Raw genomic sequence first — 14,617 nt, forward strand, 5'->3', positions numbered from 1 at the left:
TGTTTTAGATTATACTAATCAGAGAGAAAAACAGAGCCAACATAAAAGGTGCAAGTCTGTATCTACCTAACGAGTTCAAGATCTACATTTCTGAAAGATCAGAATCATTCTGCTGCAATTAGAAAGTCTGAACAGAGCCAGTTTAAACAGGCTCTTAATGATCAAAATCCTATTTGCACTGTTTTCCAGATACCACTGCTGCAGACGGAGAACGCTTTATGTCACCCTTCAATAAAACCTAACCTTAGTGCCCAGTTGTGTTGGGGAAGAAAAAGAACAGTAGCAGAAGTTGATTAATCTTCAAAACATGTTAGAAATAACTGATTCTTAAGAATTAAAGATGCACTAAGTTATTTCTATTTTGAGTAAATAATTAAGATATTCACCATGATAAAAAAAATGGGGAAGCGTGTTGGCAACTTCACGAACCCTGCAGTTTCTGACTATGGTTTTTATTTTCACAGACCTTTACTATCAGTATTACTGGCAAATTTGATTGTCAACTTTCTGAGCTAAAACCTCCTGTCATTTTGTTCCTATGCACAGAAGACATTTCCATTGCCTGCATTTGATTTATTCTTTATCTTTTGTTCTCATTTTGACTAACCGAGATGCTCTGAAAACCTGCTGATGTGGTACATTACACGTTAACACAGCCCAGCTCCTCAGGTACATGAGTCCAATCAACTTGAGGACATTGAATGCTGGTAAGCAAGGTGAAAAGAAAGCTCCCATCCTGGAAAAATAATATATCAGTGCTCAGTGTTGCCAGAAGCAATTTTAATAGTGAAAAAATATATGAAAAAAAAAAACCCACTTAAAAAACAGCTCACCATCAACAGATGATCTCTTATTATAATAAGGTATAAATGACGGCATTACCAATATCCTACTTGAATAGGTTTCATTGGAAATCATCAGATTAACTTGGTAATCAGCCAACAAAGGAAAATCGCTTCCAGGTTACGTACCAGATCATTCCTTGGTTGTAGACTAAATGCAATACATTCTCTGCAATTTTGAATTCTCCATATTCTGGCTACAGAAATGAAGAAAACACAGCATAGGATGAATACCTTATCTTAATCTTTATTTCAGATCATTTATTAGAAGCATTTGACTGAATCAGTTTGCAGACAGTGCATAGCCTGAGATGTCCAGCTTAAATACCAACTTTTGGCAGGCAGTCGGAACACAGTAAAACCTACTAAGGGGATTAAATAAACTAATTCCTCTCTAGTTTACTTCACTTCTTTAGTTAAGGACAGAGAACAGTCCTCAGCCTTTCCTGCCAACAGCTTCTTGCTAAGCAGATATTACTAGCTGTGGTTTTGTTAAAGGGCTATATGCTTTTGGTTGTAGTCCCTTGGACCACTGTCTGCATTATGGATAGATGTTACAGCTACAGAAGGATGATGGGGGGGGGCAACTCCATGCTCTCTGTCTCATCTTTGACTCTGGGACTGCATCCTGATCTTACTTTTAGAAAGACAGAGACTTTAGCACCACAGCCATGCTTGAGAAAAAAACATCCAATCTCAGCATTTACCTTGTGCCATTCACCCAGTACTAAGGGAAGGAGCCTACCCATCTTCAGTATCTTAGTTAGATAAAATAAAGACTGTACTTACAAACTTGCTTTCTAGATCCCAGCACCAACAATCACTTAAATATCGGACACACAGTCCACGGAAAAAATCAATTAGCAGGATGCTTGCGACTGTGAAAATCATGTCGATAATTGAAAGCTTTAGCATCTCCTGAAATACATTATTCACAGGTACTGAGTCATTCTGGAAGCAAATGCGTATTGCTCCTTGCATTTGAATTTGTATTTTGACTCAAGCTTAGTATCCTGATAAAATATGATTTAAATACGTAAATAATTTACTTTTAAGCTTTTCCTGTTTGATGTTTCCTTTGCTTCTCTGTGATCTAGCAAAGAGAACAAATATAATCAAACTTCCAGAGTTCCTTCTATTGCTTACAGCAATAAAACTCTGGTGATGATGGCTTCAGGCTTTCTTTCCAATGGCTGTGCAGAAAATTTATCTCCATAAACTGAAATGGACTGGTTTTTCTGCTGTACCCAATTCTTTTTATTACACTGACTGTTGTAATATGTACTTGCTAAGTGTTTCACAATGACATATGCTTATTATTCATACAAAACCAAACTCCAATGGCAGTTGGGTCATCAAGCCATAAGAGAGAGCTGATTACTGCTTATAAATGAATGGGGTTTTCCTATATTTAATTGAACTTTAAAAACATACAATTAAATAAAAAAGTCAGGCTAATAAACCTACGAGGGGTCTTCTGCTCTGGATGATCAGACAGGACCTTTAATATTGCTCATGTATTGCTCATATATTGCTCATATTGCTCTGGAACAAGCAGCTCAGCAAGTCAGAAGCACACTAGCAATAGTCTTAATGTAGTGGTTTAAGCAGAAGTGTGACATTGACAGTGACCAAAGTACATTGGGATCAAAAGACATCTTTTGAGTTTTGTGTGGTTAAAATGTGTTAGTTTCACTGCTGGTCGTTCCAAGTAAAGGCCACAAATCTTGTATGCTTCACACAGAGGGAAGCAAAATTGTCATTTTAAGTCTGCAGATTTTCTGCAGTCTGTGGGAACATGCATACTGGCTCTGCATGCATCTGACGACATAGACCAAAGACTGCCAAAAGAACATTTGTTCAACACTAAACACATTGTAGATACTGAACAAAAAACAAAGCTTGAATCTGTGGCCATGTAACTTTGCACAGGCGCTACTCTTTCTCGACAATCCTTAGCTAAAATCTGGAATTTATGTAAAGAAAAGCTCTAAAATTGAACACAGCACAACGCGATTTTAATTTTTTGGTCAAATGTTGGTTAGGAATATGTTGATGACATAATGAAACAATTACTTACTTGACCAACATAGGTCTCCCAGCACTGATCTTGTGGGTTCTGGGTGTTAGAGTTCAAGGAGACTGTTCTGTTAACTAGTGAGTCAGAGACTGTCATGCCTTGAGCACGACTCTCTTCCAGTATGACAATGCCATTTCTCTTACTGCGCACATCGGGAATAGTTGTAGATAAATTGTCTTCTTTAGAAGGCGTTTTAGTTGTTGAAAAGGTGGCAAAGTTAGTTGCATTGTGGTTAACGTCAGAGTCCTGAAATAATAAATGTCCTGAAAGCTACTTTTTCAACTGTACATGCATGCAGATGTCTGCACCTTCTACAGCGTACACAGGCATTTCCTCGTGTATTTTCAAGCAGCAGTTAGGTGACTGGCTTTTCTAAAAATTAATAATTAAGCAATGCACAGAAATCTATTTATCATGTTATATCAGCAATCAAATGGATCCAGTTATCCTAAAAATCTACAGTAGTTGTAAATAAACATTGCAAACTAAACATACCTTTACAACCCTATCAAACTCTAATATGTTTTAATCAATTTCAAACATTTTATCAGAATTATAGCACTAGCTATATTATCATACCTATCTATCTATAAAGTCTACTAGCTTTAAACATCAGAGAACATAAAGTTAAACTTACAGTGACACTCATACTGTCCACTTTATCCAGGAGAGCAATGATTAAACTGTAGAGGTTTCCCAGGTATAGAACAAGAACCCTGAAAACAAGAATAAGATATCGGCATTGTTATCCCATGGACTTCTCATACATTGTCTGGTTTGGCTGGACTGAAACATGCTACCAGAACACATCTCTTCCTCCCTTTCTCCCATCATTCCTACACTGCGTAATGCCCCTCCTACCTGGCAAGCTGGAAGCGAAGAGTGGTCCTTGGATGGTACATCTCTAAAGCTGCCACAAGCTCAAAAGCAGAGGGTGCAATCATTGTAATCAGTGACACAACTACGCTTACCTACAGAACAGAAAGATGCAGCATTTTTGTAGCTTTTCATGTAGATCATCTGTGGTGCCATGAGTGAAATAATGCTGATGCACATGCTTTGGTGATTGCTTTTCTTGGCAGAGATGCTTTCAAAAGTTATTAATGGCATTAGTAATATCAATATTTATGATCCAAAATTATGAATCTGGAATATCACTCAGGAATCTTTACTCCAGACATCACAACATTAAAATTACTAATCCTGCTTCTAACACAGAAGTGGCATAAAGACACTCATACCTCATTTTTTTCCCAAAGAGTCAATTCCTTTTTAGTGCGCTCTAACTTTTGGGATCGATCCACGACAAAGTATATAATGTAAATACTTCCAGCAAGCGAGAGGAGCACGAGGATGTTTGCAATAATTCTTAAGCTTATAGTCACTGCCCTGGAAAAATAAAGAAAAGACACAGCCAATACAGTAGGTCTTATGACACCAGGGGTCTTTTCTAATAAGTATGAGACAAGCAGATTAGCACTGTTATCTACATTGAAACAGTGGTTTGAAAAGTATCTCTGATCTTATATACATACAAGTTTTTGCTTTTCTTCTTTTCCTGCTCTTCCAGTATGGCTTCCTTGAAAGAAACACAGCATTATCATTCCAATAGAGTTCAGCAAAAATAATGCACATATCTTTCACAGAAGTTATCAAATATACTAATAAAAAACTTGACATCCTGGAAGTGCAAGGAGATAAATACCTCTCTGTCCTGCACAGCTTTTAAAGAGTTGTAAGTGAGCTCAAATAGTGAAGGAGATTTCCAAGAAACTAATACACAGTAATCAAATAACTTGTGCACTTTCAGTCATGCATGGTCAGTGGGGTACAACGAAGGTTTACACTACCAGATCTTTTCGCAGGATCCATATATCAGCAATGTAATACAGAACTGTCAAAAGTTATCCTCAGTCATTGAAATAACTAAATATCATAGCTTCTTAATTTACCCTTGACACAATTTGAAGTAATTTTGTTCAATGACTTAATGAGAATACACCAAATTTGGGAAATAAATTACTCTTGATGACAACCACAGCTGTTCTTAAATTCTAAATGGAAAACATCTGTGTTTAAAGCAGTTTTCTAATGTCGAGAGACCTGTAAGATGTCCCTAGACCAGTTGCTACAGAGAGATGAAATAAATCATAGAATTCACAGAACATCTCCAGTTGGAAGGGACCCATAAGATCATCTAGTCCAATTCCCTACTCCTTGCAGGACTAACTAAAACTAAACCACATGACTAAGAGTATTGTCCAGATGGTTCTTGAACTCTGAACAGGGTTGGTGCTGTGACTGCTTGCCTGAGGAGCCTGAATAATAGCTGGTAAAATAATGAAGAAATAACAAGAAATTGTGCACAGGAAATTGTAAACCAGCTTTAATCTTGGACAGTCTGGAGAGGGTCTCTTTACAAGGACATGTAGTGACAGGACAAGGGGTAATGGCTTCAAATTAAAAGAAGGTAGATTTAGATTAGATATTAGGAAAAAGTTTCTCACTATGAGGGAGGTGAGACACTGACACAGGTTGCCCAGAGAAGCTGTGGCTGCCCCATCCCTGGCAGGGTTCAAGGCCAGGTTGGACAGGGCTTGGAGCAACCTCGTCTAGTGGAACATGTCACTCCCCGTGGTGGTGGGTGGAACTGGATGAGCTTTAAGGTCCCTTCCAACCCAAACCATTCTATGATTCTATGATTCTCAGGAAAAGATAGATATGAAACTTACTACCATTTTAAGAAACATCTTGCAAAATGTGAGGTGGGGTTCTGCTGCTCCACCTGTTATGAATGAATCCCCCCCTAAGGCATAAAGCACTTCCTTTGAATAAAAAAAATATAAATAGAAATTTTATGAAGTTGTATATTTTCCTGACAAATCCATTGTTAACATGAATTTGATTCTATTGCTCAATGAAATTGCATCTAACTTCTATCTAACTTCGTGTCTCACAGCAGTATTAAATAAAACTCTTCCAAAGAAGAACACGGTGGCCTTGCTGGGACAGAATGACAGTATCAACAAGTGTGATGTGACTGCAGTACCACCCAGAGATATGATACCCACCCTCCCATAAACAAACGGATCTGTAAATGAATAGGAAATCCAAGGGAATGAGAGAAAAGACATATATCTTCCTGATTAACAAACAAATCAACTGTAAATAATTTGAGGGTCAGTTGCTCACCCTAATGCTATTAACTATGGCAGCAGCTTTGCTCTCTGCAGCCTCGGGGTTTCCTATTAAGTAGTCCCAAGCACAGAACAGTCTCCAACAGAAAGTGTAATTTTCATCAGAGGCACTTGCTAAACTCATTCTTGAGTTTTTTGCCATTCTGTAAAAAAAAGGAGAAATATTCGACTGTTGTTGATGCGTGAAGATGAATATGAAGGAAATCACTGGTTTGGCTCAGTGTTCAGATGTCTACGCCTTTAGAGCTATCAGAAGTTTGCAGCAATTCGTGTCATTGTTGGCTGTGTTCTGAAGAGGATAAAACAGGGTGGGGTTCAGAGCATGAATTTCCTTTCTGTTCTCATGCAGAAGTGACTCACTGTGGAAGGGCATTTTGATATTTACATTCTTTATAGCTGACAAATGAAGCAAATAAATCTCACCAGAGCTGTGGACTTAAACATATTTCAGTTTTACAATCTCCAGGTAGGATCCAGCTGGAAGATACCACTGCTAAGATCACTATTACTGTGATTACAAGATAGTTTGGCAAAACCAGTGGTCATGCACAAGATCTGTTCATTTTCTGTATTGTTTTCACCCTCAAAATACATGTTATTGTCAAATAGAAACCCAGTGCTATTTTACAGACCTTGGGAAAAAGAAAGCAAGCCCCGTCTACTCATCTCAGATAGGCAAGATAGCAGAATATTGCAAAGCGTGAGAAATGAAATGAAAATTAATAGCTTATGAAAGGGCATCCAAAAGGACAGCATTAAAAAGGGAACTGTAAGCAGCTAAGTGAAGAGTCAGTGAGCTAAGGCAGAAGGGGAAGGGCTAATCATATCCAGAAACTGCAAGTGTGTAGATCAGTGCCAAACATACCGGTGACTCTTGGCACAAACCAGCAGATAGAATAAAAATAAATGAAAAGGGAAAGTTTGGCTTCAAAACTGAGAGTTGTTACAGGCAGTGCTCAAAATGTCCCTGGACTGCACTGTGCCAGATGAATAGGTATCCGGAAGGGAAAGCAAATCAGGAGAGGATAAAGTGACCTTGCTCCTCTCCAAGCAATGCACATTCCTGGATTTATGGTCAGCACTAGCAGTCTTGCTCTCTTTGCTAAGTAACTCCTACTCCTGGCCCTTCAACAACAAAGAAATGAAGCTTACATTTGAATGGGGTGCCACATATCAGCTGAAATAAAGCAATTTATATTACAGCTAGCATGGAATTTTTGTATTTGTATTTCAATAGATGGGAATAATAATGCTGAAAGCATTATAGTTAAAATATAAATTTCTGTCATAGCAATATTTATACCAGAAAAGAGGAAAATGGAAAGGACCTCAATGAATGTCGGACCTTACGCTATACAAACACAAAGCACACAGATCATTTCCTTTGCAACTCTCCTGTTAGAGACTGGGAAATTGAAGAGCGATGATAGCAAGATGAAGAGCAAGCTAGAATTAAACCCAGTCTGCCTCCCTGATGTTAGCAGAGTTGAGCAGATTAATAGAACTATGCAGAGTTCTATCCTACAGAGAAAGCAGGAGAAATACACCGTTAATGATTGCCTGAACACACAAGCTTAGTAACAGCAATAAATGGGAAGTCTTACTTTTTTAAGAGAATGATGAAGCTGTAAGCAAACACTGCCATTCCAACAAGGAAGTAGGCAAGAGGCAGACGATATCCAGCTTTCCCAATCTTCCTGTCACGACCGTAGTAGCCATAAAACAAAACAGAGTACTGGAGGTAGCCCTGCAAAGACCAGAGCCTGTAAATAAGAGCAGTAACTAATGGTAACAACAGAACAGTGATAGTAGAACAATGAAGAGTGGTTTTAGTCTTGCCCCTAGTGACCAGATGGTGTCCAGGTCTTGAGCAGATGCAACATGCTCCTCAGGAATGGTCTTTCTGTCTGTGGTGCCAAACGCTGCCCCGGCCAGTAGCTGGGAAAGAGAGAGGAGGTCTCAGACACTGTGTGAGTCCATCTGACCCAGGGCTGCCCAGCAGAACCCACGAAGAGCTGCCCGCACAGATGATACCATCAGGAGAGTGGGTATGGGAGCTTTCCTTGTCCTACACTAGAAACTCTATGAGAAATCCTGCATTCATTTCCCACTAAACCGGGTGGGGTTTGTTTTGCTATCTGTGGTTTACCAATGAGGAAATTTAGTGCTCTGTAGACATCTTCAAAATGGCTGGGAAATGAAAAGAGGTAACTAAAACCATTAACAAAATAGCTTTAAAAGCTATGTTAATTTTAAGCATTTTTAAATTAAATATGGCAGTGTTTGATCTCAGAATGGTATTTCAAAATTAAATCTACTTTTTCTAAAAAAATTGAAAAATTTAAGTGAATACCTCTTTTATTTCAGTTAATTTTTTGTTTTTCTGGAGGTGCTTTTTTTAGCTTACCTAAATGTTTTCTGATAACATTACTGAAGTACAGGTTAGACGAGGCAAACTAATGTGTGTGAATAAAAAGTTAACAACTAGCCTTACTTGTGTGCAAAAGCTAACGTACTTGTAGCTGTTCAGAACTTCTAGAAAATGAGTTCTAATGGACAATAATCCAGAGTCTGGAGAGGGATGTTATGTTTTTCTGCCTGTAAATGACACTGACAGGACTTGAGTGTACTCAGTACCAACTACAGCTTTTAGGATTTGGTTCTCCATTTTAGTAATCGGATACAAACATATTCTGTAAAAGCATTAGTACCATGTTGACAGAAATATCTCTTAACACTGATAGCAACAATCTCTTATTGTTTGGCAGAGAAAAATGCTCTTAGTAGGTGAATTTATTTTAAATAATTCATTTTAAATTGTACACTTCAAATTGATGTATGCATTTAAGTGTGGCATTTGTTAATTTGGAAAGGAAAGTGCAGCAGTAAGAATTTTTATGTAAATATTAACAACATGTTCTTACCTCTGGTAAGACTACAAATGCTCCTGTCATTATAGTAAGTACAATATTGATTCCAAACAGCCATCTCAAGAAGATGAAGTAAGAGGCAACTCCAGACCCAAAATGACCTTAAACCACAGAAAAGTTATCTGAGCTACACAAGTCTATAAAACCTCTTATCATTTATTCATTAAGTATTATTTGAATAATAAAACAATGGAAAAACCTTTCTTATTCATGCAGGGCATGCAGCAAAGTAGAGAAAATGTTAGCCTGTCATTGAAGAAAATAATTCCAACACAAACTGTGTTCGGGAAGTCCCACGATTACCAGCAGTGTTTAAGCAAGAAACACAGAGGTGTGACCTAATTGCTATGTAATGTTAAGGGCTGCTTTAATTCAATTGAAAGACTCAAGGGCTGGTGACGCAGGTTACAACCACACTTGACCCCACACTTGACCCTGGGCAGATCTGGGGATGTTGGCCCAAGGATGCTGCCCCATTGACTATGATAAACTGTAACCAAATGTCACTGCATTTTCAGAACCACAATAGGACAGATTTGACTTTTTAAAAGCTACTCCCCACTAAGACCATAAATGAGAACTTGCAGTGTCTAAAGCACCAAGAAAAGAAGAAAAAGCAGTTTTAAATTAAAAAGTCACCGCTGAAAGTTTGCATTTAACTCTCCCAAATATTATTTAATTCAGTTTATAAAAAAATAAACCCCAACACTCAGCATTTTAGCAAGTGCTTTACTGTACAATACCATTAAGTCGTTATACTTACTCTCTATCTTCTTTATTCTCATTTCCCAAGGAATAAAGATGACCACAAAATTATATGCAAGTCGAATAAACTTCCTCCAAAGCTGAGAAAAGAAGCAGAGAAATAAGAAATATGACAGTTCTGCATGTTAAAAAAAAAAAAAAAAAAAAAAATCAAAAATTCAGAGTATTTTGCTCATGTGTCTCATCTTGTATCACAAGAAGTATTACAAACATTAATTATGAAGATCTTGGAGCATGTCTGAGGGCACAGTCAGGAGCCACTAGTCTACATCTTTTACACATAAAGACCATGAGGAACCAACATATGGAACCAACAGAAGGAAGCCAACAGGTGCTACTCCCTGTCAGCCTTGGGGGCTGTGGGGGGGAAGAACTGCAGAAAGTGGCCAGGCAGCAGCTTCCCAGCAGCTTAAGTCATCCGTGTTGGGTCCTGCCAGGACATGTCAACTCGCTATAGTTTATGAGGGAATCTCATTGCAGTACACATAATAAATTTGATTTCTAGGAGAAACAAATGAACAACTAACTAGAAATTGTAGAGAAGCATAATGCCTAAGAGGAAGTTTTCTAGGAGGAAAAAATCAGCTTTTGTACTCAACAGCAGCAAGTTCAACTATTATATTCTCAGCTGACACCAGTAGAAAACCTGTAGTTATATTTTCTAGAGTATTTATTCAACCTTGACTTTTTGCACAGTTGCAGGAAAGCATCTTCCTGCAGATGGTGGATTGTGCATGCACATAGAATCATAGAATAGTTACGGTTGGAAAGGACACGTGGGAGAAGAAATAAAATCTGCATATGCAAAATTGGGTGCAGTTTTGGATTTGTTGAATTAGAGCTATAATATTAAAGTATCAACAAAAATAATATATATTGTGCACTATAAAGTATCCTTAGTACACCTAGATATTAAAAAAACCCCAACCCTATATTTTAGGCAGCAGCAGTGTCAATATTATATCATGTAATCTAATCTCCTAGAATCAAAGAGAAGTAAATAACATTCTAGTTGCTGAATATATCATCAATCTTTTTCACCAAAGTTAATTAATTTTTATGGTGCTGTGGGTATTTTATTGCACGAAGATGAAGTATTTTAATTAAACAAAGAAATTGTAGATGCTCTGAGTTGCATGGAAATTGCTGTGATGGTTACTTTCATCTGAAAACAGTGGTCACAAGGCTGAGAAAGGAATCAAGCAGCTTGTGCCAGTTGTACTGTAGATTTATAAAGTATACCAAGGTGTCCCTGTGGAAGTAGTATTTGTTAAAATTATAATCAGACTGTAGATTTATAAAGTATACCAAGGTGTCCCTGTGGAAGTAGTATTTGTTAAAATTATAATCAGATAGCTGTCACCTCTTTTCTTGCCCACTACATACCTGAACAGATAATTTATGCTCTTAGAATCCAGACTATGGGCACCTGTCATTAGTTGAAAATGTAAAATTAATCGAAAATGTAAAAAAATACAAAACAAATATGAAGTAATTGAACTGAAAAGAAAAAAATGCTTTCTGTGTCAATTTTCAAAAGTAATAGCATGAGTGGATTGTCCATTTATGAACAGTGTGTATTTTGCTAAGCTTAAAAACTTAAAAATGTGTACACTTACAGCTGCATTTTGTTCTTGGTACATGTTCAACCACTGAATTCTTAATTCTGACAATATAGTGCTTGTTTTGCTGTGCCACAATTCTTGTCTCCTTGGTCACCATGCTATTTTCTAAGAAAATACAGGAAAGTGAAGCCCTTCCAATTAAAAAACAAAACCAAAACGCAACTCGTTCTATTGCATTTGCCGAATTTAGCCCTGATATACTGATGCAAAGACTATATTCCCTAATTTATGCTAAGAAAAAAAAAGAATACAGTTCCCCTACGTATAAAGGAGTGATGCTGAATTATATCCCTGTGCTGAGTATCTTCAAATACACGCAACAGAGGCAATTAGCTTAGATACAAACTTCTATTCACTGTGAACTCTAAGATGAAAACCTCTGTGTTTAATAGGAAGTGGAATATGAACAAGTAATGAGCCCAGCCTCTGATTTACTGACAGGTACTGCAGACCCTTAGCACTTCTCTTTCTAGGTAACATCCTAGTTCTACTCATGTCAAAGGCAAAACCCAGTATTTATTTTAACATCATTTGTTACTTCCACTCCATTTGCCACACACACAAAGGCAGAACGAGGATAAATGATTCTTTCCTAGCTGGGAAAGTGGTACTTTTAACGTTTGCTGCAAGCCAGCATAACAGAATAACAAATACATATGCAGCCTTTCACTTATTCATGTGAATAAAACACATGATGGTCTATTTTACTGTTACAGCCCTGGCTTTTTGAATGAAGATAAGTTAGTCATTAAAAGTCTGCTCATTATAATGACAAAATATTCCTGACTACTTACATGACTAAAGATCTCTTCTCTGCTGGTTGCATATTAGGGACAGTTTCCTACATGTTATTAATTTCCAGAAATTAGGTCCAGGGTCTATTTTCAAAAATAGATTTGCTAAGAGTAAATTCAAATTCTTTGAGTATTATGCAAGCTAAAATCTTCTTTAACAATGTATTGACCATAAGCTATCATCTTCCAAACTAAAAGCTAGACACATTTTTCATATTAAACTATTGATCTGTGGCCCCGGAGTCTGGTGAAATATCTCTTCAGAGAATACTGGCATCGTGGCATTGGGATGCCGTTCCCATCACCCCCTCTAGCAGGCATCAATATTTGTAAATTGTTTGAGAAGGAAGCGTATACTGCGTTAATAGAAGGACCATCCCTCAACACATCCAATTAGTCTGCAAGAATGTAATTAATAAATTCACAATTAAAAAAAAAAAAAAACCAAACAAAAACAAAAAACAAAACCAGCAGCAGCTTTAAACTGCTTTTCCCTCCCTCTGCAGAGTTCCTGAGTTGGAGATCAGGACTGCAAAGCAAACATACGCTTCTAAGAATGAAAACTGCAGGTGACTGTTGGTATAGAAAAGAGCTGTAATTTAAGAAAAAGCAGACATACCTCTGCCCCAGCAGCCTGGTAACCTCTTGTTCTAGTGAGCCTCCCTTCATACTTCAGCACAATCTCCTTCGCCTGTCTGCAGAAAAAGGTAGAAATTCATTTGACATTGATCCCATTGCATGGAGCCCCTTACTCTGTGCAAGTGGCAACTAGCAAAGTTGTCAAATGCTCCAAAATACAGTTGTGAAGTGTCTCACCATAAAACTCTTATTCAAGCAAAACCTTTTTCTTTTCCTATTGAGGATTTATTGACGCTGTAAAAACACTAGAATTTTTTATGAGAAGAATCAGCGTTCAAAAATGTGACTGCAGGGAGAGTTTTCTATTCCTCTTGTCTTTTCTCTGTCCTTTTGATTCAAACTCTTTTAAAATGGTGCAACCCAAAGAAGTAAAATGAAAGTATCCCCATTACAGTCTGGTGATTCTCACGTGGATACTAACACCTCTTCTGCAAAATGGTGTAGCGCTCTTATAAGATGCAAAGAGGTGCAGTATTCATCTGGTCATACACAGTCTTGGACCTCTGCAGAAGGGGGATGATGAACACCAAAATCTCAACAACAGGATCAAGAAGGTGGCAAGTCACAGACTCTGCCTGAGAGGGAAAAGTCTCTCTTTGCTTTGAAGATTACGCAAGGGCTTTACTGCTGGTAGGGGTTCCTCATGACTAAAATGCCATCCTAGAATCATACAGGGGCTTATGAGAAAGATGCTGCATTATAAGGAAAAATAAAGGAAGCCCCAAACAGATCTTGCTGTGGAAGACCTAACACAATTTAGGCAAGTGGCCCAAAGAGTTCGGCACCTACTTTTTCATTGTAAATTTGAGATTATTATTATAATTACAGTCTTGAGCTCTGGAATGTTATTACTACACTGAATGCACCTTTTAAACATGCAGGTGTCCAGTATTTACTGCCATTTACCATGTATTAACTGGAGATTTTGACCAGCTTCTGCTTTCATACCATGCAATTACCTTGAAAACAGCAGAGTGCTTTTCCTTTTTGGGACAGAATGAAGCAGTTTAGCTTAAAAATATATTACTGAGCATTACCAACAGCCTTTCCTTAGACCACTGAATAGCTGACACACTGTTTTAACAGATAATAGCCAAAGCATGGTTTCAGTCTCTCTTTTCTGCACAGTCACTGTCTAAGTGGAGCCACAGGCATGAACAGGAGACAACTTCACCTGCAGACTTTCCAACCCGAGGCTGCTGCCTTTAGCCAGCTCTTGGATCTTGTCATAGCTCCCTCATGGCATGCTTTCCCAGCAGCTCTCAATCATTTCTGTGCATAATCTCTTCCAGGTTACACTGAAAAAGATCTTCTAAGGCTGGAAGCACGCAGTCAGGGAGATTGAAAGCTTTGGTGCAAACACCTTTACCTGAGTGCTCTCAGCTTCTGCCTCATCGGCCATGGTCGGCAGCGGATATTGGACATAATCTCCTTCTGGTACTGGATATTCTGGAAGATCTGCTCTGGATCATGGCTCTCAGCCTTTTCTTCACTGATATCTTCATCTGAGTTGCTGGTGGCCCAACACACACCCCATGAGAGTTAAGACAAATTATTCCCATTCAGATCCCCAGCAAACTGTGGATTTGCATAGGATCCAACCTATTAAAGCAATGTAACAGCAGTGAGCTTGGGAACTCACACAACTTTACTGTTTTAAGGTTGATGAATAATTTGGATGATTTCCCCATCTCCAGGATGTGCCTCTTTTCCTCCTCATCACTTGCTGCTCAGTTATAAATTAT

General features: G+C 38.0%; 1 protein-coding gene across 1 annotated transcript in view; it reads right to left on the reverse strand.

Annotated features, from left to right (window-relative positions):
* TMC3 (transmembrane channel like 3) overlaps positions 1-14,617 on the reverse strand; it is a 28,919-nt gene that overhangs the window by 10,824 nt on the left and 3,478 nt on the right. The window contains exons 2-16 of the mRNA XM_030498062.1: positions 14,242-14,385; positions 12,853-12,928; positions 9,813-9,894; positions 9,044-9,150; positions 7,959-8,057; positions 7,724-7,866; positions 6,115-6,262; positions 4,458-4,501; positions 4,164-4,311; positions 3,784-3,893; positions 3,560-3,638; positions 2,923-3,168; positions 1,632-1,760; positions 972-1,039; positions 608-736 (exon numbers count right to left, since the gene is read on the reverse strand). Coding sequence (XP_030353922.1) covers positions 608-736; positions 972-1,039; positions 1,632-1,760; positions 2,923-3,168; positions 3,560-3,638; positions 3,784-3,893; positions 4,164-4,311; positions 4,458-4,501; positions 6,115-6,262; positions 7,724-7,866; positions 7,959-8,057; positions 9,044-9,150; positions 9,813-9,894; positions 12,853-12,928; positions 14,242-14,385 — 1,752 coding nt within the window. The remainder of the gene's footprint in view (positions 1-607; positions 737-971; positions 1,040-1,631; positions 1,761-2,922; positions 3,169-3,559; positions 3,639-3,783; positions 3,894-4,163; positions 4,312-4,457; positions 4,502-6,114; positions 6,263-7,723; positions 7,867-7,958; positions 8,058-9,043; positions 9,151-9,812; positions 9,895-12,852; positions 12,929-14,241; positions 14,386-14,617) is intronic.

Source organism: Strigops habroptila, chromosome 9 (genome assembly GCF_004027225.2).
Source record: "Strigops habroptila isolate Jane chromosome 9, bStrHab1.2.pri, whole genome shotgun sequence".
Classification (NCBI taxonomy): domain Eukaryota; kingdom Metazoa; phylum Chordata; class Aves; order Psittaciformes; family Psittacidae; genus Strigops; species Strigops habroptila.